The sequence below is a fragment of the Malaya genurostris genome, chromosome 3 (genome assembly GCF_030247185.1).
Source record: "Malaya genurostris strain Urasoe2022 chromosome 3, Malgen_1.1, whole genome shotgun sequence".
NCBI lineage: Eukaryota > Metazoa > Arthropoda > Insecta > Diptera > Culicidae > Malaya > Malaya genurostris.
The window spans coordinates 237,967,127-237,994,358 of record NC_080572.1 but is presented as its reverse complement, the minus strand read 5'-3'; the positions used below and the strand labels follow the sequence as shown (position 1 = coordinate 237,994,358).

The following is a 27,232-nucleotide window of genomic DNA, read 5'->3' as shown; positions in this document are numbered from 1 at the left end:
CACAGACGCCATTTTCCCATCAAGACTGTGAGTCGCTCTGTGTTACACTGATTTATGGCGTAGTAATTAAAAATCAACATATTAAATTTAACACATCCAAGCAACCAGTCACACGCGACACCATCGACCAGGGAGCGGTGTGTGAGATCCGATCGTTAAATCGAGATGTTCCAGACTAAAGAACTCGACTGCCAATCATCGTGCGAGGAGTTTCGGTGCAAAAGAAGGTGGTGCTGGGTTCGGTGTTTTTTTTTACATTTTGTGTCGAATTATTTAGTTTCTTTACCGAGACGAATAAAATTATAAAGACAACGAAAAGTGAAAGTTAGAATGCCAATTCCGGTTAGAATGTAGCTATGACGGAAAAATAAATCCATCGTCAGCACGTGGTTTATGACGGGGCTTAAATTTCATCTCCGCCGTCCGATCGACCGGTCAGCCGATGTGACATCGAGTCAAGGTCCAGTCTGGCCCCCACGGCAGCAGCAGCAGCAACCCGTACGAATTGTTGTTTTATACTCCGGCGTGATGTCGGAAATTTTATGTCTCAACAAAAGTAAATACACAATCTCAATTTTCAACATCGTTAAACAACTTCATTCTTCCCCGTTCGAAATTGAGCTGTTCCTCGTCAGTTCATTCCGGGCACCCTGATCCGGGCGGAAATGCGCGGGGGCGGATACTCGCCGAGTTCATTCTAGACATGAAAGAAAAACATCAGCAAACGTGACGCTTCGGTTCACTAACCGTGAAACGAAAACGTAAGGGACTTCGGAGCAATCAAAACACTGATCAAATTTCTTTTTCAATAAAAAAAAACACTTATTATTCACATAATATGTATACCATCAGTTTAGCAGAATATATAGCGATTACGCCTATATGCTCTCTTGCACTACAAAGTTCAGCCGTTTTACCCTCCTTCTTGCTCTGCCGAATTCGGAGCCGGTATTCCTGTATTTTGCAAAGTTTTCATAAAACTTGATTCTTGATTCTCACTTGCGTTAATGTGCTCTACCAGTTAAGCAGCTTACTGCTTACGTATGCTATCTGAAAATGAATTTCCCTAACCTCAATTCACTTCCCACCGGCGATCTGTACTGATCTGTTCTCATTTCTTTTTCTTTTTTTGAGTTTACTTACTTCATTGATTGATGATTAACAAATTAATTTGCCGCTGCATGCATAGGAATTATGGTTTGGAGTTGTGGAAGCCGAGCTGCTGCTACCTTAAAATATATTTTTACAACCCCCAAATCCCTAATGACTTTATTACCCGATCATTCATCTTGTACATCACGTGTATTTCATCTCAGGAAGCGCAGGAAGAAACTGTCGTGGATCGGGTGCAGATTGTTTTTCCTGACTTTTTTGTTTTTTTTTTACTAGTTGTTTGCATTTGGTTCCGATTTGCAGCCCTTTGCTTGTTCAATTTGATCTGAGATTACTTTTAATCAAAGTTTCATTATATAATTGCTATCATGCTTAATAACATACAGTACTATAATTTGCTGTCCGTAATTTATATTGTTTTTAATCATGTAATTATGAACCATGCAGGCAGGCAAGATACGTGCCCACTCTTGCTTTCATTTACTTTTTATCGGCTGATGTTGATTGTTTTATATTTTCTTCGCTGACATACAAAAAAAAACGATGTTGACCTGCGATGGACAACCGCGTCTCGGCGATCGGGATTCATGCTGCCGATCGGAAAGTGATCATTCGATTTTGGCACGATGAAACAAAACGATCCGAAAATGCGCGCCCACTGTGTTTTCGTGTCGCTCTTTTCGCCCGAACTCGCTTACTATAATACAGCTGACGGCGCTGCTGCGATTAGGGATGGTCAATCGGAGGGAAATCATTTGTCGTGAGATCATCAGAGAAGTTTATTACTTCGATTACTTGTGATAAAAATAATGGATTTAATTCACTTATTAGGAAAAAGGGCTTGTTTTAATCGACCTAGTGGTTTAACGATGCCTATATCGTATTACGCATATTTTCATAAATATCATTCAAAAAATGTTTTTTTTTTTTCAAAAAATTGAATAAATACTAGAAGTATAATTGGGAATAAACTAACATAACCTTGTCGATTTGTCGAACAGTTATAAGTTGAGTTTAGAACAATTTTCCCGTTTTTTTGCATCGTCACTCTGAATCGGTACAGTCATCTCTGAGAAAAATGAGTGACTCTTCATTGGACTCATGCGCAAATATTGCTCAACTCAACGAAGTGAGTCGAATGGCATATGACACAAATGCAAAACTTTTCTATATGAGTAAGGCCAAAAAAACTTTCTAAGAACTTTTTTTCAACAGTTCCATGATCAACTATGTCTACAATTATTATCATTTTTGAATCGATATATCGGAAAACAAAACACAGCAAAACCAATAAATATTCGAACTTCAGAAAAAAAAGCGCTGAAATGCTTAACTAGCAACAGATCGATATTACAGAAAATGATCGTTTCAATAATTGTGTGGTCATTGAATCTATTTGTAATCTTTTTTCAATCAACCTACTTGCGGAATACGATAAAAAGTTTAACCGAAGATACGATTTAAAAAACTTAAAAAATTAAATGAGTTGAAGGGTTAGTACTGTCATACCCATCGTGAGCAGTGCTGTAAAACTTCATTCAATTAAATTGGAATCGAATATGTGCACACACTGACGATCACTCTACTGCAGTAAATTTTACATTCTAACACACAACCTTCGCTGTCGCACCGAATGGACATCATCCCGTTCTTCATTCGTTTCTCTCAAAGAAGTAACAAAAGAGGGAGTTTTGCTCACTACCCACAGCGAAGAAAAGGAAGACAATGAAAGAGGTACACTACTTGGCACTACAAACTGAGCAAGAAAAACATCAAGTGACTAGGTACGGTTATTCATTTTCAAAATTTCAAGTCATTTTCATTGACTCAAAATAGACGAGAAATGCGTATTACATTTCCCTCCATGCTCTCTCGCAAATGTGCAAAATGACTCTCGATGTGGCCGGGTGGCCAAGAAAGTTTTGATATTTCGGTTACAATTTTGCATAAAATGTGTCTGCATCCAATAAAGACACCGCTTGTTTGGCAGCCTTACTGAACCGATTTTATTTGTCTCTCATGTTTCGTTACGTTACCAGGAAACTGGAGCAGTAAAAATAAATCATAGTCATAGAAATCGACTTAGCTTCACAAAATAACATTCACTTCATTTTTATCGGGCCAACATATATTTTTTTATGCACTAATCGAATCTAATTTTTATTATCTAGACCATGTCAGGATAGATTTCTGATCCATGCTTTTGAAGGTGAGATATTCAATGAACAAGTTCAAAGTTGCCTTTTTCAGCTATGAAATTCTTCCTTCAGAAAAAAGATTTTTATGATCGCTAAAGTCAACGAATCATTCTGAAATTTTTACAGAATAAACTAATTTTCTAAGACATTGTCAATTGGGTTTTTTGATATTCGTCATCGTTTCGGAGAAAATCAGATTTGAAGTGTGAAAATAACCCTCTAAAGCGCCCTGAAACACACTGGTCTCAGCCAGTGTTAATGGGTATGCTCAGATCTTGTGTCATGCGAGTTCGGTCGAAATCCCCTGTTATGTCGTTTTCGCCTGAGAGTTTTTTCGACTACCCCAAGGTAAATTTGAGCGCTTAAGATTAATTTCTAATTTATATAAGATGAACTCAATTAATAATAAGAAGCAGTTTATTGCTTCAACCAAAATCGCAGAATGGTAGTAATGGTAGAGAAACTTAACGCTATAGTAATAACTGCGTGCCTACAAAACTTGAACACAAGCTTGGCGAAGAGAAGCTAAAATATCTAAATCTGTAGCGCAAGTGTGTACAAAGATATAATTACATACATTTAGAATATTGATGTAATTTCGTCGGCTACATAACAAATACAAATCAAGACAAACAAAGTCTATATTCTGGGTTCGCGTGTTCAGTGTTGGTTCCTGATAAAGAACAATCTAAGCAGACTCTCGTGCAATTGCGGATTCAAAAGTGTGACGATTGATTGAACTGTTTGATTGAAAATGTCGATCATTAGCAATTTTGGTTGCCTTGTTCCAAATTAGTGGCTTAAACAACCCCATGGGGCTGATCCTTGAAGTTTTTGGGAAATGAATCAATAGGGAAAATAGATCAATAAGGAACAATGACTCCTTAAAATTGATGCTTGCCACTCTGGATAACCAACAACAATCTATGCCTGCTATTTCAAAGCATTTTGTGCAGAGCTTTCTTCGTTCCTTCCGGAACTGAAAGTGAAAATCTCAGTTCGGCGGGAAAATTATAAACGGCATGATGGTACAGCGAACCTAGCACAATATCGTCATTGCCAGGGCTTCGGCCATGGTACAACAGAGTATCATACGGACATACTCTATTTAAATTATAGTAATTCGCTTTCAAACACGTCTGTTCAATAAACTATACCCTCAGATGAATTGTCATGCTCTGATTGTGATGGAAACCATAAAACCAATTATTAGCCTAGGTCCTATCAGACAACAAAATTTAAATTCTCGTGTAATAAAATTCAATTTAAAATCATTAGATGTGCATATACCTACAATACAATAAACGATAGGTACAACAGTCATGCCATCCCATTTTTCCCGGTCACTTACCACCTTGGCAGTGGTTCCCAACCTTTTCATATCGCGGATCCCTTTGGAACCATAATAATTTTCTGCAATTCATCGTGTATAAAATTAGCCTGCGAAGCACAGGTTGGGCATACCTGCTTTAAAGTATTTTCCTATCGGATTTGATGAGAACATTAGAGATGGACAAAACAGTTCATTCCAAAGAACTGTCTAGAACTTGATAATTCTACCTAATGAACTAGTTCTCGATACAAGAATAAAAACGTGTTTAATCCACCTAGCAGTGAGATGATACCTATTTTTATCAAACCGCATGTGTTTTTTGCATGAATATTCTTCGGTGTTTAAGTTTTCATGACATTATTTTAATGACCCTCGTTTTAAGCGACAATTAGAGATTTTAATCACTCATTACTCTGTAATGTCGAAACTGCAAATCGGATCGAATTTGAATCTAGAAGTGTGATAATCGATTAAACATGCCATGATATGTAAGCTCCACTCTAGAGTTTACGGTAATTTAAGGTACTTCCAGAGCCGGTATTCAGGAACCAGCATAACCCAAACCGATTCGTATGGCCATATGACGAAAATATTACAACAGTTTTGAGTCCAACTTTGAAGCTTTTCGGGATTGTCATCTTCTATATCGGTTTGAATTTTAAAAATTCATCATCATGTAATTCGAGAACCGGATATCATATTTGGATAAAATTAATTAATTTTTGTATATAAGTTTGTTTTAATTTGTATTTTTGTTTCTGAAATTCGATTAGGCTTTTTTTGAGAAAAAATTCGATTAGGCTTTTTTTGAGCTTTGAGAAACTGGATTTTATACTGGAACCGGAATTCTAAAAGCGGTATGGCCGAAGTCAGATAAATTCACCTGAGTAGCTGTACAGTTCACATTTGTTTCAAAATATTTGAAAATCAGTTAAGACATCTTTGAGAGATCATAGCACGAATTAAATTTTTAGGTGCCTTCTGATCGACAACTGAATACCACTAAAACTGAAAAAAGTTAATTTTTTATCGACTATCCAAATCTGCTAACCCGATAAACCAGATTAATTTATGTGGAATAGACATTTGTATACTATCACCGAACCCGGAAGTTGGATCTGACTGAAGAGCAAGATGTTTTATAGAACCTTGAAACTTTTCATTTGAATCTTAGATCGTTTCAGCCATCTACGAGAAAAATGAGTTACACAATTTTGATTTCGTTTCACATATCATCCTGTAGTTCCAGAACCAGAGGTCGGAACCAAACATAATGCAGGAACTTTGTTTTGGAGCATACGACTTTTCGTATGAATCTGAATTTGTAGAAAAGAAATTTTCCGAGAAAATTAAGTGAAATTATTTGTCACACACGCATTTGCTGATCTCGACGAACTGATTCGAATGGTATATGGATGTTATGTTGTTCCTGCATTTATTGCTGTAAGTAGTTTAAAACAAAATAATTAAAAAAAATTCTGCCATCATCTGGTTTATATATGTCATATTCGAACGATTATGTTGCCAAAAACGAGCCGTGCCAAAATCGGTCCGAGGCTAAATGTCATGAAAAAGGATGCTGTACACAATCCTTTTGGTACTTAGAAACAATTGTATGTAACAGTATAAAAAATCGTGTTTTCCGTTGCTCCCAAACATTTCTTTGTCATACAGCGCTCAAAACTCCTACTGCTGGAATAGGGGGAAAAGTCGCTTACAGAAAAATTTCGATATCTCCGTTAAAAATGGACGGATTTTAACAATCTATGGCTTGTTGGATAGGTATTACCGTGCGGAATCTAAGTCTGAAAACATATTCTGTTTTCAAGGTCAATTGTGACAGATACTGTCAAAAAACTGAAAATTTTGACATAAAACTTTGTATAACTCAAAAAGTAAACATCCGATCTCAAAACCATTCAATAGCGTTTTGGGTGACGGGGAGATCTTTCATTTGCGACTAGTTTGATCAAAATCGGTTCAGCCATCTCTGAGATCTCGACCTCTTAGTTGACAACACACATACAGACACACACACATACACACACACACAGACATTTGCTCAGTTCGTCGAGCTGAATCGATTGGTATATGTCATTCGGCCCTCCGGGCCTCGGAAAAATTTTCTAAAGTTTGAGCGAATTCTATACCTATTTTTTATATATATAAAAATAGGTAAAACGAATTGAGATTTGAAAAAATACTCGAAAAATCAGCTCGAAGAACGATTAACAATGGATATAAAAAATTGCTCGAGGAACGAATAAATATCGATTAAAAAACCACTCGGAAAATTGTTCGCAAAAACTGCTCGAGGAACGGTTTAATGTCGATTTCAAAACAATTTCATGGAACGGTTGAACATCTAGTAAAAACTGCTCAAAAAATGCAGAAAATGAAACAATTAAAAATTGATTTAAAAAACAACTCGAAATAGCAGTTCGAAGAACAAATATTGATTGAAAAACTGGTAGAAAAACTGCCCGAAATAATTATCTATGTTTCTGGGAAAAAAATGAGAGAAAAATATTTCGGTGATGGACAAGGCAGTGACTTTTTGCGTGTATTTAAACTAGTAATCGTTCACTTTTGTGCACTTTTTTAGATGTCGTTAAAATATGCGATTTCTACTGCATTCTTAAAAACTACGAGCTTTTTGAAATATACAATTATCAGTACACTTTCTTATGGAGATCATTCACTTTTGGACTTTCTCATATAAAAAGGCTATGCAATCGCTGTGGAAACCGACTCTACAACCGATTCTCAATTTTCACTCAATTTTCTCAGAGATGGCGGAACCGATTTTCACAAACTCAGATTCAAATGAAAGGTCTTATGGTCCCATTGGCTATTATTGAATTTTATCCCGATGCGACTTCCGGTTCCGAAATTATAGGATATTCACCAAAAAAATGGGGTAAAACTTGTTGCAATCCACCTAGTGGTGTAATGATGCCTTTCCTATATCTCTCATTTACTCATATATAAATGTGTGGTACTCTTCAGAATAGTCTTCTTTGACTCTTGAAAAGCACAAAGGTTTGTCCATAAACTAGTATAACCTACAGAGTTCAACAGTACTCAAGTCGGTTAGGCCATTTCTAAGTAAACGAAATGAGTTGCACTATTGCAGGTACTTCCGAAACCGGAATCCGGGAACCGGTATAATCGAAGTCGTTTCGAAAGAAGTGATTGAGATCCATTTTTGAGTCTATGGCTATAATCTCCGGTCGTTAATCGAAAACCGGGAATCAGAAAAAACTATATTAATTTGTTTGGCCGTCTAATGACAATGACTACCGATTGAAAAAGTTTTGAGGGATGTTTAGAAATTATCTTACGATTTTTCTACATCGCTGCTTTTAGTGACAGTATAAATATTTCAGCAAACTTCACCCTGTAATTCTGGTACCGGAAGTCCGATCGGAATAAACTTCAGGAACTCATGCCATCCCATTTTTCCCGGTCACTTACCACCTTGGCAGTGGTTCCCAACCTTTTCATATCGCGGATCCCTTTGGAACCATAATAATTTTCTGCAATTCATCGTGTATAAAATTAGCCTGCGAAGCACAGGTTGGGCATACCTGCTTTAAAGTATTTTCCTATCGGATTTGATGAGAACATTAGAGATGGACAAAACAGTTCATTCCAAAGAACTGTCTAGAACTTGATAATTCTACCTAATGAACTAGTTCTCGATACAAGAATAAAAACGTGTTTAATCCACCTAGCAGTGAGATGATACCTATTTTTATCAAACCGCATGTGTTTTTTGCATGAATATTCTTCGGTGTTTAAGTTTTCATGACATTATTTTAATGACCCTCGTTTTAAGCGACAATTAGAGATTTTAATCACTCATTACTCTGTAATGTCGAAACTGCAAATCGGATCGAATTTGAATCTAGAAGTGTGATAATCGATTAAACATGCCATGATATGTAAGCTCCACTCTAGAGTTTACGGTAATTTAAGGTACTTCCAGAGCCGGTATTCAGGAACCAGCATAACCCAAACCGATTCGTATGGCCATATGACGAAAATATTACAACAGTTTTGAGTCCAACTTTGAAGCTTTTCGGGATTGTCATCTTCTATATCGGTTTGAATTTTAAAAATTCATCATCATGTAATTCGAGAACCGGATATCATATTTGGATAAAATTAATTAATTTTTGTATATAAGTTTGTTTTAATTTGTATTTTTGTTTCTGAAATTCGATTAGGCTTTTTTTGAGAAAAAATTCGATTAGGCTTTTTTTGAGCTTTGAGAAACTGGATTTTATACTGGAACCGGAATTCTAAAAGCGGTATGGCCGAAGTCAGATAAATTCACCTGAGTAGCTGTACAGTTCACATTTGTTTCAAAATATTTGAAAATCAGTTAAGACATCTTTGAGAGATCATAGCACGAATTAAATTTTTAGGTGCCTTCTGATCGACAACTGAATACCACTAAAACTGAAAAAAGTTAATTTTTTATCGACTATCCAAATCTGCTAACCCGATAAACCAGATTAATTTATGTGGAATAGACATTTGTATACTATCACCGAACCCGGAAGTTGGATCTGACTGAAGAGCAAGATGTTTTATAGAACCTTGAAACTTTTCATTTGAATCTTAGATCGTTTCAGCCATCTACGAGAAAAATGAGTTACACAATTTTGATTTCGTTTCACATATCATCCTGTAGTTCCAGAACCAGAGGTCGGAACCAAACATAATGCAGGAACTTTGTTTTGGAGCATACGACTTTTCGTATGAATCTGAATTTGTAGAAAAGAAATTTTCCGAGAAAATTAAGTGAAATTATTTGTCACACACGCATTTGCTGATCTCGACGAACTGATTCGAATGGTATATGGATGTTATGTTGTTCCTGCATTTATTGCTGTAAGTAGTTTAAAACAAAATAATTAAAAAAAATTCTGCCATCATCTGGTTTATATATGTCATATTCGAACGATTATGTTGCCAAAAACGAGCCGTGCCAAAATCGGTCCGAGGCTAAATGTCATGAAAAAGGATGCTGTACACAATCCTTTTGGTACTTAGAAACAATTGTATGTAACAGTATAAAAAATCGTGTTTTCCGTTGCTCCCAAACATTTCTTTGTCATACAGCGCTCAAAACTCCTACTGCTGGAATAGGGGGAAAAGTCGCTTACAGAAAAATTTCGATATCTCCGTTAAAAATGGACGGATTTTAACAATCTATGGCTTGTTGGATAGGTATTACCGTGCGGAATCTAAGTCTGAAAACATATTCTGTTTTCAAGGTCAATTGTGACAGATACTGTCAAAAAACTGAAAATTTTGACATAAAACTTTGTATAACTCAAAAAGTAAACATCCGATCTCAAAACCATTCAATAGCGTTTTGGGTGACGGGGAGATCTTTCATTTGCGACTAGTTTGATCAAAATCGGTTCAGCCATCTCTGAGATCTCGACCTCTTAGTTGACAACACACATACAGACACACACACATACACACACACACAGACATTTGCTCAGTTCGTCGAGCTGAATCGATTGGTATATGTCATTCGGCCCTCCGGGCCTCGGAAAAATTTTCTAAAGTTTGAGCGAATTCTATACCTATTTTTTATATATATAAAAATAGGTAAAACGAATTGAGATTTGAAAAAATACTCGAAAAATCAGCTCGAAGAACGATTAACAATGGATATAAAAAATTGCTCGAGGAACGAATAAATATCGATTAAAAAACCACTCGGAAAATTGTTCGCAAAAACTGCTCGAGGAACGGTTTAATGTCGATTTCAAAACAATTTCATGGAACGGTTGAACATCTAGTAAAAACTGCTCAAAAAATGCAGAAAATGAAACAATTAAAAATTGATTTAAAAAACAACTCGAAATAGCAGTTCGAAGAACAAATATTGATTGAAAAACTGGTAGAAAAACTGCCCGAAATAATTATCTATGTTTCTGGGAAAAAAATGAGAGAAAAATATTTCGGTGATGGACAAGGCAGTGACTTTTTGCGTGTATTTAAACTAGTAATCGTTCACTTTTGTGCACTTTTTTAGATGTCGTTAAAATATGCGATTTCTACTGCATTCTTAAAAACTACGAGCTTTTTGAAATATACAATTATCAGTACACTTTCTTATGGAGATCATTCACTTTTGGACTTTCTCATATAAAAAGGCTATGCAATCGCTGTGGAAACCGACTCTACAACCGATTCTCAATTTTCACTCAATTTTCTCAGAGATGGCGGAACCGATTTTCACAAACTCAGATTCAAATGAAAGGTCTTATGGTCCCATTGGCTATTATTGAATTTTATCCCGATGCGACTTCCGGTTCCGAAATTATAGGATATTCACCAAAAAAATGGGGTAAAACTTGTTGCAATCCACCTAGTGGTGTAATGATGCCTTTCCTATATCTCTCATTTACTCATATATAAATGTGTGGTACTCTTCAGAATAGTCTTCTTTGACTCTTGAAAAGCACAAAGGTTTGTCCATAAACTAGTATAACCTACAGAGTTCAACAGTACTCAAGTCGGTTAGGCCATTTCTAAGTAAACGAAATGAGTTGCACTATTGCAGGTACTTCCGAAACCGGAATCCGGGAACCGGTATAATCGAAGTCGTTTCGAAAGAAGTGATTGAGATCCATTTTTGAGTCTATGGCTATAATCTCCGGTCGTTAATCGAAAACCGAGAATCAGAAAAAACTATATTAATTTGTTTGGCCGTCTAATGACAATGACTACCGATTGAAAAAGTTTTGAGGGATGTTTAGAAATTATCTTACGATTTTTCTACATCGCTGCTTTTAGTGACAGTATAAATATTTCAGCAAACTTCACCCTGTAATTCTGGTACCGGAAGTCCGATCGGAATAAACTTCAGGAACTTTGTATGGGACAATTATACCTTTCATTTGAATTTAAATTCATGAAAAACGGTTCAGCCATCTCCGAAAAAAAGAAGTACAAAAAATGTTACATACATACATACGCACGCATAAACAGACATTTTGCGTACTCGACGAACTGAGTCGAATGGTATATGACACTCGGCCCTCCGGGTGTCGTTTCCAAAATCGGTTTCTATATGAGTCACTGACATTGCTGAACAGATTTAATGAAATTTAATTTCATTGGAATTTTGTTCATCTTGTGACGGCGGGCGGAACGAGGTATAAATTTTTGTAACATTTACTGATAAATTAAACTAGTTGGCAGATCTTGTTAGTTGGTGAATATATAAACTTACTTTTAGATTACTAGTCCTCGGTTTCCGATTCCGGAAGCACCGATAATAGTGACGAAGAATTCCAAAATCGGAACTCACTTCGGTTTCTCAGCAAACGGTTAAACCAATTTTCACAATTCTTGATTCAAATTGAAGCTCTTGAAAGATAGTGTGCAGCTTCATCCAGATTCGATTTCTTGTGAAAGTGTCAATACTTTCAAACCATCATACACAAAATGACGATGCAAAACCGGTACGCATCGAAACGTACTGGTACGGAAGAAGAAAATACCACCGCCATGCTGACGAAGCATACAGCGTGCTTCATTCGATTTCGTATAGCGTGTACGGGAGAACGAAAACGTTTTTCAAAACACAACCGAATTCGTAGGTTGTTTATTTGTGTTTTTTTTTTTGTGCTGTCGGAAAAGTATTACTATCCATTTAACTTGAATTTCTTATATAGCAGAAACAGGAGCACAGGTTTTGGTTTGGTTTCATTTTCGTTTAATTGACTCAATCTAAATAGTGAATTAAAGGTGAATCAATCAACTTCGTTTCAAAGTCTTTGTCTCTATAATCAACATTTGCATGGAATAGTTTTTTCGCTGAACTTTCCATATATTGGTCAAAATGTCTAATCGTCATAATGTTTACGACGCAGATAAATACGAAATTTTTAAAGCAAACTTTATTAATATTTAACCCTTCAGCCTGGCTATTTGATCTGCGATTGTGACGATCTCCGAGTTTCGGCTCTCGAAACAGACTGTCGAACATTCCGTCGGAACTTGCATCGATTTCTTATGAAATGGTAATGAGAAAAGCATCATTACACCACTAGGTGGATTAAAACAGGGTTTTTTTTCTATATCACACAACTAGTATTCGTTGTTCATTCATTCTTCCAGCAGAACTAGATCTTTCGAACCGTTCGCGAACTGATTGTCATCTGATTGAGTCGATGACGGAAAAAATGTAGTCGTTCCGAAATCCAAGATGGCGACTACCAGTACATCGATATTGTTTGGGAAACCATTACAGCACACTGAGAATTCTTTTTACGCGTAACTTTGGAAATCCGCGTAAAAAAACCTAAAAACTAAAGAGAATTTTTTTCAGATGCCAAATATCTTAGAAATGCATGAAACGTTCAGATCTGGTGTATTTTCAAAAAATAATTGTGAAAATCGGCTTTGGGAATTTGAGACCGCGTAACTTCGGAAATCCTCGTAAAAAAAGACCACGAAAAAAACGCGTAGAAAAAGACCTCAGAGTACATATATTTTCCGAACGGAAAATGGGTTTCAAGTTCTGGTGGTTAAATTCAATCCAAAAACACCCATATTTTAACCGATTTCAAATAATATCAATAGATCGGGAGTTACCATCTAGGAGTTAGAAACGACTACGAATGATGATGTCCTCCGGAATGTTCTCATCAAATCCGATCCGAAAATGACCATACTGTGAAGGTTATCAGGAAATCCCAACGCATCAGAAGCAGAGTTGCCATTTTAAAATCTGTGTTTCAACTTGAAAAATCTGTGTACCATCTGCGTTGCATATTTTTGATCATAATCTGTGAAAAACATTTTGAAAATCCGTCATTTTTATGAAATATTCATCTGTAGAAATCTGCGAATTTTGACAAAATCTGTGTTCTGTGACACAGAATCTGTGTGGCAAAATAGGTAAAAAATCAGTGGTTTTGCAGAAAAATCTGTTAATATAGTAATTCTTATCAGAAGTCGCCATCTAGAATTCCGACCTGATTGATTTTAACTTCCTTTTCTCCGGTAAGCACATTATAAGAACATACCTTCAAATTCCGAGAAAAGAAAAACTTTGTTTTCCATCAAGAAATAGGGGAAATGTGGATTCCATTCCTAGACTGCGGGAGCGGGTCATATCGCCGAAAGCCATTTCGCCGAATGCCATTTCGCCGAAAGTCGTTTCGCCGAAAGGGTCATTTCGCCGAAAGGGTAATATCTCCTGCATATTATGTCTCTTGTATAACTGATGTGGCGCAGCAACATAACCGAAGCCAAGATGGTTCGGCGGCACAAAGCCGAGCCGACGCCAGCTGAGTCGGCCGCCGATCCGCCGTCGGAAGCGGCGGCCTCTTGCATACAAACCTGTAACCGCCTCGTTTGCCCGGTCTACTCAAAGCTAGGTTTCTTTGCTTTAGTTAGGTCCGAACGAGCGGTAGCGAGGTCGGACAACACATGAACCAAAACCACGTGGCGTAGCCGCATTAGATGTTTTTTCATTTTCACATAATAAACGGAAAATACCACCTACATTTGCCTGGTAGATACACCTATGCAATTGCTTTGATGCTTACTAGCTAATAGCCAACAAGTTTTGTTGGGAACTACTTTCTGAGGTTCATGAATCAATCTTTATTCAAGAGTACAACAATCAATCATTATTCAAGTAGTACAATGGTAGGTCAACAAAACGGGCGTTAACGCTATCATCTTTCGTTTGTCTTTAATTTAAATTAATTCTAATGACGATTTCAAGACGATTTCAGGATTCGGCGAAATTACCCTTTCGGCGAAATGGCATTCGACGAAATAACCCTTTCGGCGAAATGACTTTCGGCGAAACGGCTTTCGGCGAAATGGCTTTCGGCGAAATGACCCTGATCCCTAGACTGCCATCCGAAGACAAACAAAACACACAATTGATTCTGCATGAGCGCTATTTTGTTAAATATAATTTTAACAAAATATATTTCTACTATACAATTAATTATACCGATCCTGGTTTACAAACTCTTGACTTATTGTGGTTAAGCCGTTTTTCATGCTATACTGTGACAAAAGTGTTACATATTTTAAGTAGCACCAATTTAAAATAAAACTGGCTAAAAAATTGCGATCCCATCATTCATTCAGTAGTGGTCAACAAAAATTAAATAAAAGCAAAAATCTAAAACACACAGAATCGGTTACAATAATTGACCATCCCTCACCGCATTCTTCCGATCACTTGTCCTATCATATCACGTCGTTTTTCATCCATTTCTGTTTCATGCTTGTTTTTTTTTTCTGCTTCAATAATTTCAGCCAAGCTCAATAATGATTACCAAAGAAGAAAAAATAAGTCTAAAAAACTCGAAATGCGATGCCCTTTTCCCGTACGATGGTAAAGCTCCGATGATTTACCAGTGTCACGTAGCACCTCCAATGACCGATGATTACCGGACAGTGCCATTTGTAGGTTGATAATGTTTTAATTTCGGCCCACAACACTGATCCAAAGCTTCCAAACCAGAATGGAATTGATAGGTCGGACTCGGGCGGCAAGCATGACCAAATTAATGCCATCGCGCAAACTGATTGTGTTGGCTGGCTGGCTGTATATTATGGGTTCCCGGCGCAATTTGTTAAAACCTTAATGATAAACGAAGACGAAGCTGTAGTATAATACATTCGCATCGGACTGTCCGCACCTTGGCTGAGACGACATCTGCGGTGCGTTTCCCAACTAGTGAAGCCCAGTTACTCCTACCTAGGGTTGTGATAATCAATCCGGTTGATCGGGGAGGTTGCAAAATTTAACAGAATAACATAAATTGCATCTGCAGTAACTGGCTTACTGGGGCCCTAGCTAGGCGGTCGCACCTTCGGTTAGTTGTTGTGCTGTTGTGAACAAAGTTTGGACTTCTCTATACCTAAATGATGGTGTACAGCGGCGGTTTCATATCTTCCAGCTTCATGGTGATTGTGGTCACAGTTGACGGAAGTGGTGATGGAGATGTTTTACCTGAAATTTGCGGGCGAGAAAAAAAAATGAAACAAAATGTTACAAACTAGTTACCATTAGGGTTACCGAGTTATCTGAAAAACTAAGTCTAATGTCGTTTTCGATTGATCCCGAACATAATCTTTTTCCCATCCTGAATTGAAATTCGGATCTGTTTCGATCCTGAGATTTATACTTTTGGTTTGACTAGTGAAAACAGTTTGTTTGAAAACACTGTATGGCCCAGCTGGAGGAACTTCACACAATCAAAAAGGAAAACAATATCATATAGCTGTGGAATTCGTTAAAGAGCTTTATCGAGTCCAACTGTACTCGATTCTATGAACAAAATAAAATTCATTGGGGCTGCAAATAAATTCAAAGTTATTTAAATTATGCATCATTATTCGAACTGTTTGTTTCCGCACCCGTAATATGTGGCCGGCCGTAGTCGTGATGGAAAATTATGGTCTCACAGTTCGATCGGTTCCTTTCAATGACTGCTTTACACAATTTAACTGGATTCAATATAAAGTAATTCCACCATGTGCAAACCATAGCTAGGTTACTATTTTGAGTTTGCGTACAAGAACTATCAATCTTTCAGAGAACCAAATCAAGGATATTATTTAACTTTTTCCATGTTCGTTTTTTCTTAAATTTCAATACCACAAAATGCATTTTTCTTCATATCTTCTTTCGATGTTACTTCATCAGGATGTTTTCCAAAGCAAACCCTTGGTATTACATTGCTCTTATTTTGACCTTCTGTTTAAACGAACTTTGCAGCCGATCCATAGCGTGGTCCGAATCGGGGAATTAGCGAGAAAAAATTTTTTTTTTCGTTATTAAATATAAGTTTTTTTGTAGTTGATTGAAATCAACTGGCGAATCTTTCGATATGAAATGGGGTGGTCTAAATTTGGATTGCAAGCAGAAATCAAACTTCTTAGCTTAATTGAATTGAAAAATTATTGCACTTCACAAAACAGTTGTAGGAGATTGTGTTTTGAGCAACTTTACTGAAGAAGCCACTATCCTAGTTCTTCATTTGATGGAGTTATTCAATTTTTCGGAATAAAAGTAGGGTGGCTCTTAAAAAATAACATTTTTCAATCTAACTATTTTGTGAGTTTTACGAGAAAATTGGTTTGGAAGAGTTGTCAAGCTAAACATTGCTTACAATTTTGCTCCATTTTTTTTTAAATATAATCTGTCATTCAAAAGTAGAGAGAAATCTGAGAGGGTGTTCTTTTCCAACTCATGCAAATTAGTTTTAAAATTGCCTTACAAAAAATCTAAAAAGTCAAAGAAATTAAATGACAAAACGTAGAAACATGCCTCATTCAGAAAAATTATGGTTTCAAATAAGCCCTATAAGTGTCTCAAACATATTTTTTTCTAAAACTGATAAACAAGAAATTTACTGCCTAAAATAGATTTTTGTTTAACAATTTGAATTAATTTATTACTAAAAGGATTGATTTCGATGAAAAACCATTTTAAATGGTAGCTTATATATTTTAAAAAAATAAGCGAAAATTGTGCTCAATATTTAGCTTGACAACTCTTCGGAAGATAATTTTCTCGTAAAACTGTTCACAAAAAAGATAGAATAAAAAAGTTTTTTCAAGAACCACCCTACTTTCATTCCGAAAAATTGAAGTAACTCGATCCATCGAAAAGCTAAGAAAAAGAGTTCTTCAGTAAAGTTGCTCAAAACACAATTTCCTACAACTTTTCTGCAAAGTGCAATAATTTTAAAAATTCAATTAAGAATGTTAGATTCCAGTTTTCAGTCCAAATTTGGACCCACCCCAATGAACATTTACATCAAAATTTGTCCTAGTGGATTGAAAACAACTTTTGTGAAGACAATAGATGCAAAAAACTAACATTCAACAACAAAAATATTTTAATCTTGCTATTTTCCCGATTCGGACCACTGTGCATTGCCCTCCTGACACTAAGAATCCTTCCCGTTCGACCTTTTCAATTGACCGTTTCTTCCGGTGTTTTCGGGGGAATTGAAGTCCTTTGGCACGAAACATGTTTCGAGTAATGGCGCGAAGCTAAAGAAAAGCCTAGGACCATCGTGATAGATCCATAGAAGTGGAATTAGACGCTTCCGGAGGCCGATTGTCACAAATGGAGTACTCCATTTTCCACATGAACAAATTGCTTGCCGATTCATGTATTTTTGGTAAACTTCAGCTTTCTAACGTCTCCTGCGACACCTAACTTATGATGGACAGTGAAAATCAAGAGTCCCGGAAGCTGCCGAAAGTGAGACGATGTGATTTTGTCAAGTTTTAGATTCAATACGGAGATCCATTTTGGCCACTTTTTGATGCGAACTAGTCTTACTTTCAATGTCCATCTCCTCTGTGTGACGAATAGCTACCGAAATTTCTCCCCTCGCACTGACAACTTCAACGAGATATCTTCTCTTTTACATATATACACCACTATTGTATAAAGTGGGCACGCACCATGAGTGCGCGTGTTTATTTTCTTTTACCTGTAGCACTGAATCGCACCAAAGTGTTAGACCAGAGCTCTCAAATTCTCTGTGGTAGACGCAGATATTTTCACAAAGGTGTACACACCGTTGCGCACTCTGGTGTATATTTTGCGTAAAAGAAACGTGGGGCACGCAAAATCAACACAAAATCCCCTTCTTAATCCACTTAGTGGTGTGATAATGCCTTTCTCTTCTTTCATAACAGTCTCATGAAAATATATTTCTTGTGTGCTGCTCACCGAATGTAGGAATGAAACTTACGCACTGGTGTTCTACTCAAGTGGTATGCCATCATTGTTTACTTTACTATGGGGCGCCTTTCCAAAATTCACCTTGTGAAGAATGGTAGAACTTAATCATGAATATCTCAAGGTTTACTGAATGCAACTACATAATGCATTCTCCATGTCATCAGAAATATGATCAGCAATTTATGAGTAAACTTTCAACCATATGAGATGACCATAAATAACTCAAAAATTAAGTCATCACGCTTGCCTGCCTTTTTCGCGATCGGACGACGGTTCAGAACTTGAATTCTGGGGCACCTGTATTCTGAGCCTTATTTAAGCTTTGTAATTTAGTTTCAGAATTTTCACAGTACAGGTTCAAAAGATAAAACTAAGACTGTGGAACTGAGTACTAATTCTCTATTCGGAAGTGCATTTTTAGAACTATATTTTGGAACTGAATTTAGCGTCTTAATTGATGATCAGAATTCGAATTCAGAATTCCGATTCAGGAATTCAACATCAGAATACTGGTACATAGTTCAAGATATGAGTTACTACGGAATTCAATTTTTAGAATTTAAATCCTGAGTTCAGTTCCAGAATTTAGAACCTTCATGCCAGAATTGAATTCGGAACATAATTAATTAACAGTTAACAAGTAATTAATTCAGGTTCGGAATTCACGTTCAGATTTCAGTTCTAGAATTAAAATCGGAATTTTACATCGTTTACATTGTTTGCTGTATTAATTGCACAATTCGAAAGTATGAAAGAAGCATACCCGTTTAATTCGTATTCACGTCCTCCAGTTATGCCTTTGAGATTACCCACCCACCTTTTTTTTCCTTTCGATCAACAGTTAAACTTTCGTTGTACCGTTTTGAAACACGAGACACTGGAGATTTGGGAAACTACCAGCTCCCTGTCGATGGAATGATGAAAGAGATACCCCCGGACTTTTTTATGGTTTTGTCAGAAAAGCAAGGTTTACGCCAACCAGCCTCAAACTATTGTCGAACTCAAGGCAAACATTCGTGCTGAAATCGACATCTCGGGTGTTTTATTCGACAAGATAATGACAAACGCAGAAAAAAGAAGTCATTTTGTAATTGCTTATAATGGTGGCAACATCATTGGTATTGTTTTCAAAAACTAATCCAAAACTAAAAACAAACTGAATAAAAATACATCACTTATGGAAATCGGTTGTATTTTCTCAAAGTTATTCAATGTTTACATGCCGCCATAAAAGATGGAGTACCCTGTATTGTCGGAAATGATAAATTCTACAGAAAAGTGTTATACTAGTGATTTAAGCAAAATCAGTCAAATTTTTCAATAAAAAATACTGGAAAAATTCTTATCGGGTCCTACATCGGGTGACCTTCCCTACAAACCGTTCGTACATTGCAAGACGGACAAATTTAAGGACCAAATTTTTTCAAACAAAAATTATTCCTTGTTCAAACCGAGTTTTTTATCCAAATCTTTTTATTCAAAACTAAACTAAACTGAAAGTCATAATCACCAAAAATTACAATGAATCTCAATTTGATAGAAAATATCACCGAATACCCTGTTGCTAGTTGCCCGATATTTGCAGAAAGTGTCAGATAAAAAAGTTTTTGTTAGAAAAACTTTTCAAAACACCCAGCTTACTATATATGGAAGGTTGGCAGACGACATAATTATGTATGTTGGGACAAAATTTCATTCATATAAAGAATAGCGTTTTTTGTGACTTCAAATTTTTTCAGTGTAAAACTCGATTATTAATTTTTTCAGTATATTCATTCGACTAATTCAACTAATTCTGAGAACATCACCATGACAACAATTTTGTGTACGATTTGTGATTTTTCTACTCTAATTATTGGCCGAAATGATAAAAATAGTCCTTTTAAAAAAAGGGCTCAGATCAATTGTGCAAAAATAAAGTGAGCAAAATGGCTTTTTGTGAAAAAGTCGGTATGCTGCCAACTCCGAATGCGATTTTGCGCAAAGTTCGTCTATTCGAATCCTACACTGAAAAAAATCGTTTTACAAAATTTAAAGTCAACTTACAAAAAAACACCAACACCACTTTCGAAATCAATGAAACCTTGTCCCAAGGTAGGTTATTATGTTCCCTTCCAACCGTCCATGTATGGTAAGGCGAGCAGTTTTAGAAAAAAAGTGTTTCTAACTAAAACTTTTTCTTCTCCATTATTGACACTTTTTGCAAATATCGGGCAGCCAGCGTTCTGTGAAATCTCCTCTCAAATAAAAAAAGTTTTTTTTTTGTAAATTGATTGTAAAGTTTTAAAGTTAGTGTAGGACTTGATATGAAAGTTTTTCAGTATTTTCATTGGGAAATATGAATAATTTTGTGAAAATCAATAATATAATAAGTTATGAATGTTTTTTACTTTTTGGTTCACTATTTGAATAAAAATGGTTAAAAAAGTGTAACCCTTTTTAACAGCCTGGCTAGATCAATTTTGGAAAAACAAAATATGCGATGTAACATTTTAAGACCAAGTCTACGTGTCCAGTTTCATTCAAATCTGAGAAAATTTTGCCAACCGCGAATATGATTTAGCACGAAATTCGTTATATTCAAGTCAATTATAAAATGAAAAACGACTTTATTCGAAAAATTTTCAAGTAATTATATTCATATTACCAAACACTGTTGCGAATTTAGAACTATGAAAATTGCAAAAAACTGATCAAATTATCTTAGATTTGCACTACACTGATAATTTTTATTTTCGATTTACAAAGAAGCAATCTTTATAGTTCTTTAGGTAACATTTAGAGCCATTAGAAGGGTTGATTTAGCATAATGTTCCACATTATTGTCCATTTTCCGTTGTATTTTGCTCCAATGCAAACGACCACCAACAGGATGATGTAATCGATCTTCTTCGAAGGGAAACTGGCTCTGCGAATTGAGCGTTTGAGGTTTTGTACAACGCTAAAGGTCTACTTTTATTACTAGCGACTGCTCCACCTGACGACCGAAGTCCAAATGAAAGCATTGACGACTGCTGCTCCCGACGATTGAAGTCCAAATGAGAGCATGACCTGAGCGTTTGAGGTTTGATACCACGCATGACCTGAGTGTTTGAGGTTTGATACCAGGTCGTATTTACGACAAAAATTCAACACGGCCGCTAAACTCAATGAATCATTCTGAAAATTTCACAGAATATTCTCAACTAACTTTCGAAGACATTGTCAGGTAAATTTTTCTATATTCGGCACCATTTCCAAAAAAAAATAATTTGAAACGGGAAAATAGCAAAAAACCTACCACTTTACGGTACTGTCCTCAGCCCTTAAGAGGTGAATGGTTTCTTGGTTAGAACCTCTATAATAAAAATAAAACTTGTTTAATCCACCTAGTGGTGTAACGATGCCTTTCTCATATCTCACATATTCTTATATATAAATGTGTGGTATTCTTCAAAATAATTTTTTTTATTCTAAAAAACAAAAAGGTTTGTCCATAAACTAGTATAACCTACAGAATGAAACAGTACTCAGGTCGGTTAGGCCATCTCTGAGGAACGAAAAAAGGTACTTCCGAAACCGGAATCTAGGAACCGGTATAATCGAAGTTGGTTCGAGATAAGTGACTGGGATCCATTTTTGACTCTATGGCTACAATCTTCGGTCATTCATCAAAAACCCAAGAACAACCAAGAAAGCAAAATTAATGTTTAGCCGTCTACTGACAATGACTACCGATTGGAACAGTTTTGAGGTAAGTTTAGAAATTATTTTACTATTTACTTCCGGTGTTTCCACAATCAAAAACCGAGAACCGGGTTGTTTGGTTACCTATTGACAATGGAATAATTTCGAAGTAAATTAAGAAGTATTTTGTTTCGCCGCTTCAAGTGGTGATATCCAATTTTTAACACACTTCAAAAGTTGGATCCGGATGAAATTTGGCAGTTTTGTATGAGACTATGATACCTTTCATTTCAATCTAAGTTTGTTGAAATCGGTCACGCCATCTCGGAGAAAAATGAGGAAGTAGATTGAAATGAAATTTTTTTCACTAATCACCATTCAACTCCGGAACCGGAAGTCGGATCAAAATAAAATCCAGGAACATTGGATAGGACAATTGTACCTTTTGTCAGAATCTAAGTTTGTAAGAATCGGTTCAGCCGTCTCTGAGAAAAGTAAGTGCACCTTTCTTCATTTTTTTTGCACATATCACCCTGTAATTCCGGAACCGGTGATCGGATTTGAATTCAGGAACTTTGTGTGGGGGGACAAGACCTTTCATTTAAATCTAAGTTCACGAAAATCGGTTCGGTGCGAAAAAATATTACACACACACACACACACACATTCACACACATAGACATATACAGACATTTTGCGTACTCGACGAACTGAGTCGAATGATGACACTCGGCCCTCCGATCCTCGGTTCAAAAGTCGGTTTTCACAGTGATTGCATAACCTTTCTATATGAGAAAGGCAAAAACGACTTTGGCACTTGGAAAACATTTCGAGAATACCGTAATTGATTTTTTATGCCAACTGTTTTGAGAATGCAGAAAACAACAAATTCGGACAATATCGAAAAAAAAATCTATGTTCCAGAAAGTCGGTTTAATTTTTTCCCCCAAATACAACACTAGATCTAGTCGTTTCGTGCATTTCGAAGATGAAACAAGAAAACCGGCAAACTTCAAAAATTTCTATGAAAATTCGTATGAAAAAAATCGCATAGCTATGAAAATTCGAATAAATGAACGCATTACACTGAGATCTCTTTTTACGCGGGGGGAACAAAAACAACAAAAAAAAACGCGTAACTTCGGAAATCTGCGTAAAAAACGAAAAACTAAAGAATTTTTTTATGCCAAATATCATAAAAATGCATGAAACATCCAAATATGGTGTAATCTCAAAACAAAATGTCAATACTAAATGTCTTAGAAATGCATGAAACGTTGAGATATGGTTTAATCTAAAAAGAATGGAAAAAAACGTCCTTGTGAGTTTGCATAGAAAAAAAATCGACTCTGGGAAAAAAATTTTGAGATTTCCTAAATCCAAAAGAATTTTTTATATCCAATGTCTTAGAAATGTAACGTTGAGTTATGAATTGAGTCTAAAAAAGTTTTTTTCGAAAAATATCGAAATGTCAGAGAGTTGATTTGAAAAAAATTCTAGATAACTCCGTATCTCGACGATTCATGCATTTCTAAGGCAAACCGAGAAAATCGGATAACTTTGAAAATCCGCGTAAAAAAACAGCATAAAAATCCCCAGTATACTTTTAAAAATCCGGATAAAAACCGCATAAAAAGAGACCTGAGTATATTTTTTCAGTGTGCCATAGAATTCCTAGAACATTTTCTTCGACACATTTTTTTAAAGTTAACAGTTTTCGAGATAAAAATACATTCAAAAAAATCATTCGTCCTTTTCAAAAATCTCTCTTGAGTAAATGATTTGACATATTGAAGACCAAATTTTCTGTTTTCATCAGAGTACGTGAAGTCTGATGACCTGCTAAACATTTTTGAAATTGCTATCATACCATGCGAAGTGTTAGAATAAAAGATTACCGGCAACACAGCAATGATTCGAAGTGAAAGGCATCATTTGCAGATAAATCCTTTTCTAATATTTGTCTTAAATAATGTTCAACAAAATTTTGGCTGCAACGAAGCTCCTGCGAAAATACATTCGACCTATTTTATTATGAACGAAATTGAACAATTTGGCTCTTTTAAGGAACCAAAAATTGATTCCAGAAAAAAAATATTTGATTTTTTTTTCATCACAATGCTCCAATATCGATTTAATTCGCACTTTGTGCAGTTATGCGTCCCTTGAAAGCCAATTGTCGTATGTTCGAGCCCCGACCTGAATGGATTCTTAGTGCCAGTAGGATCGTAGCACCAGCCATGCAATGGTTCTGTACGCTAGGAATCGGCTGCGATGTCGGTCTAAACAGAAGGTCAAATTCCAGGAAAGAAAAGTAGTACCAAAACTTCGCTTTGCAGTTATGTGACCGAACAAATTTTTTGCTCTCATCAGTCCCGCCTTATTGACTGCAAACGAGTAATGATGACACTAGAATTAAACTTGTCATCCTCCGAGTTTTACGCTTACAAAAAAGGTTCTTTTCAGAACTACCTTTATATCCATTAGACGCTGAGGAACGTCCGTTTAGGATATGTTTTTTAAACATATTTCCGTTTCAAATTAAATTTTCTTTGAAACGGTGATGAATATCGAAAAATCCACCTAATGATGTTCTTGAAATTTATTTGAAAATATTCTGAGAAATTTTTCAGAATGATTCATTGAGTTTACCGTTCGAGTTGTGTTTTTTTTCTGACTGGAACTTCTCATGCAATCGGATTGGTGAATTTTCTGTCGGAAAAAGGTGTCATTTTTATGCACAGTTTAAGCGTAACACAATAAAGCTTCACATTTAACCTGAATTAAAATCTTCTGGTTTTGAGTTTAGGGAAAATGTATGATTATTCCGTAACAGTTGAAAGAGGAAATAAACAAGGAGTGGCTCCCATTTTGAGACATTTGTTCCCCGTCTTAAAGGATTATCTTCAAACAGTATTTAACATCAATCAATCGAGGATTTGTTAAACTACTTACATATCTTGTCCTCCGCGTGGATTCGAATGTGAGAATTCAGCGTACTGGACTGTCGAAACTGTTTTCGGCACACAGAACATTCGTAAGGTTTTTCTCCTGTTTACCGAAGAAAACGAACAAATAATAACAGTTAAAAAGACGGATACATCATTGAAAGAGTTTAAATGACATGAGCTTAAACCCGGAAAAAAGTATATTTGACTTGTCAAGAAATAAGATTAAAACATTTGTCCATGATGCAAAAACAGATTCTAACTCATATGTGGTAGAGCTTTATTGAAAATAGTGAAGAAACATGATACTCACCGGTATGAATTTTTAAGTGGTTCGAGAGCGTGCCTGTCTGTCTAAAACTTTTATTGCAATATGTACATAAGTAAGGTTTTTCACCTGTAAAACAATCAATTAATCGATCATGTGCGAAGCTACGGGCCACAATCTCTTCCACTTACCGGTGTGAATTTTCAGGTGGTTTGATAGGGTCGTAGTTTGGCGGAACTCCTTGGGGCAAACGCTGCATTTGAAGGGTTTCACAGCTGGGAAGAGAAGAGGCTGTCACTATTATTGTTAGGACACTATTCGGTTCGGGGGTTTGGTTGAGTTTAGAACGCTAGAAATACTCACAGTACTTGTCATCCGAGTGAATCCGGATGTGACTGTTCAGGGTACTGCTCTGCCGAAACTGTTTCCCACAGACTGAGCATTCGTAGGGTTTTTCTCCTGAGGGAATCAATTGACTTTTAGTTTCGGACGAAAAGTTTTTATCAAACAAAACTTACCGGTATGGATTTTGAGATGGTTGGATAGCGTACTCAATTGACGGAACTGTTTACCGCAGTAGGTGCAGTGAAAAGGTTTTTCTCCTGAAAACAAAACGATTGTCAATAAGATTTCGGGGAATTATTAACGAGAAATAATTTGCTCTCAATCACCTGTGTGAATTTTTATATGATTGGACAGGGTTGTGGTTTGGCGAAATTCTTTCGAGCATATTGTGCATTTGTAGGGTTTATCACCTGTGAGAAAATTATTGCTCATCAATGTTTAAACAAACAAATAAAAAAATCCGAAATCCTCAACATACCAGTGTGTATTTTCATATGATTTGTCAATGTGCTCAACTGCCGGAACTGTTTGTTACACTCCGAACACTGAAATGGTTTACTGCAGCTGGACACCTTCACTTCCGGTATTTCTGACATTTCCATTTTCTGGGCACGTCACTTGTTTACTTTTGTCGAAATCAAAATATCTTGCAAATTGAAATTCCACCCGACACGTTACTTGCTCGGATGAGCTATGCATTCAGTAGGATTCTTATCACAGCCGATTTCGTGGATTACGGAACATATTCATCTAATTGGTATCATTCTGTAAAAAGAAATTTAAAAAAATACATCCGAATGAGGGATAAATTTTCACATTCATCAGAAGATAGCTGAGCATCACGCGTTGACTTACGTCAGACTCCAACCAACACTGGATTGATTTTTTTGATGAGCCACCAAAAGCTTGCACTAAAACCTGACCGATTATTGCTAAAACATGCAAAGCCGGTATCAAAACAAACTTTTCTACAGCAACAAATTGTTCATCCAACAACAATATCAATGCAAAAACCCGTAAAAACAAACATGCGAGAGCCAATGGACTCTAGCAACAGTAGCAAAAATTCTTTGAGGTTATGTTACGACCTACACCCGTCGCGAACGGTAGTATTGGTGTGTTCAGAGAATAAAAATCGACTTCTCTCATCGTTCGCTCGCGATCCTTTTTCTTATCACCCGCACCGAATTTCCAGACTAAATAGTTTGTTTACTGTTAGGTTAATTAAAAGTTTTCACTCTTACCGTCAGCTTTAGAAGGTATTTGGCTGGTCCACCGACGAATATCTTCAGACTAGCTCCAGTTCCAGTTAGCAAAAAGTTGTTTATGTATCTGCTCACTGTTCGGACAACGGAGACAACCTCCAGGTCACCCACTTCAATGCAGCAATTTTTAACAGTACATTCATTGAGTGCACGACTCAATGCTGGCTTTGAACACGATTTAGCACATCCCAGCAGATAATCCACAACGAGAAATCACAATTTATAGGCCGTTTTCTTGATGCTGTCATTCCTGAGAACACACGCACCCGAAGGAAGATATTTTTTCACGATTTGACAGTTCTCTCTGGCTTACCCGACG

At 36.3% G+C, this 27,232-nt stretch overlaps 1 protein-coding gene across 2 annotated transcripts; it reads right to left on the bottom strand.

The window, feature by feature from the left end:
- Window positions 1-797: 797 nt before the first annotated feature.
- On the bottom strand, window positions 798-27,232 carry LOC131434469 (gastrula zinc finger protein XlCGF8.2DB-like). 2 transcript variants are annotated; one of them, XM_058601201.1, is made up of 9 exons: window positions 26,893-27,232; window positions 26,127-26,413; window positions 25,975-26,058; window positions 25,822-25,905; window positions 25,667-25,762; window positions 25,495-25,578; window positions 25,349-25,432; window positions 25,043-25,138; window positions 798-15,667 (listed from the first exon to the last, which is right to left on the bottom strand). In XM_058601201.1, the coding sequence occupies exons 2-9, from the start codon at window positions 26,248-26,250 to the stop codon at window positions 15,576-15,578; spliced, it is 744 nt and encodes a 247-aa protein (XP_058457184.1). In that variant the 5' UTR covers window positions 26,251-26,413; window positions 26,893-27,232; the 3' UTR covers window positions 798-15,575. The 2 variants fall into 2 exon arrangements, with proteins under 2 accessions (XP_058457184.1, XP_058457185.1); XM_058601202.1 differs by lacking the exon at window positions 26,893-27,232 and adding an exon at window positions 26,504-26,654.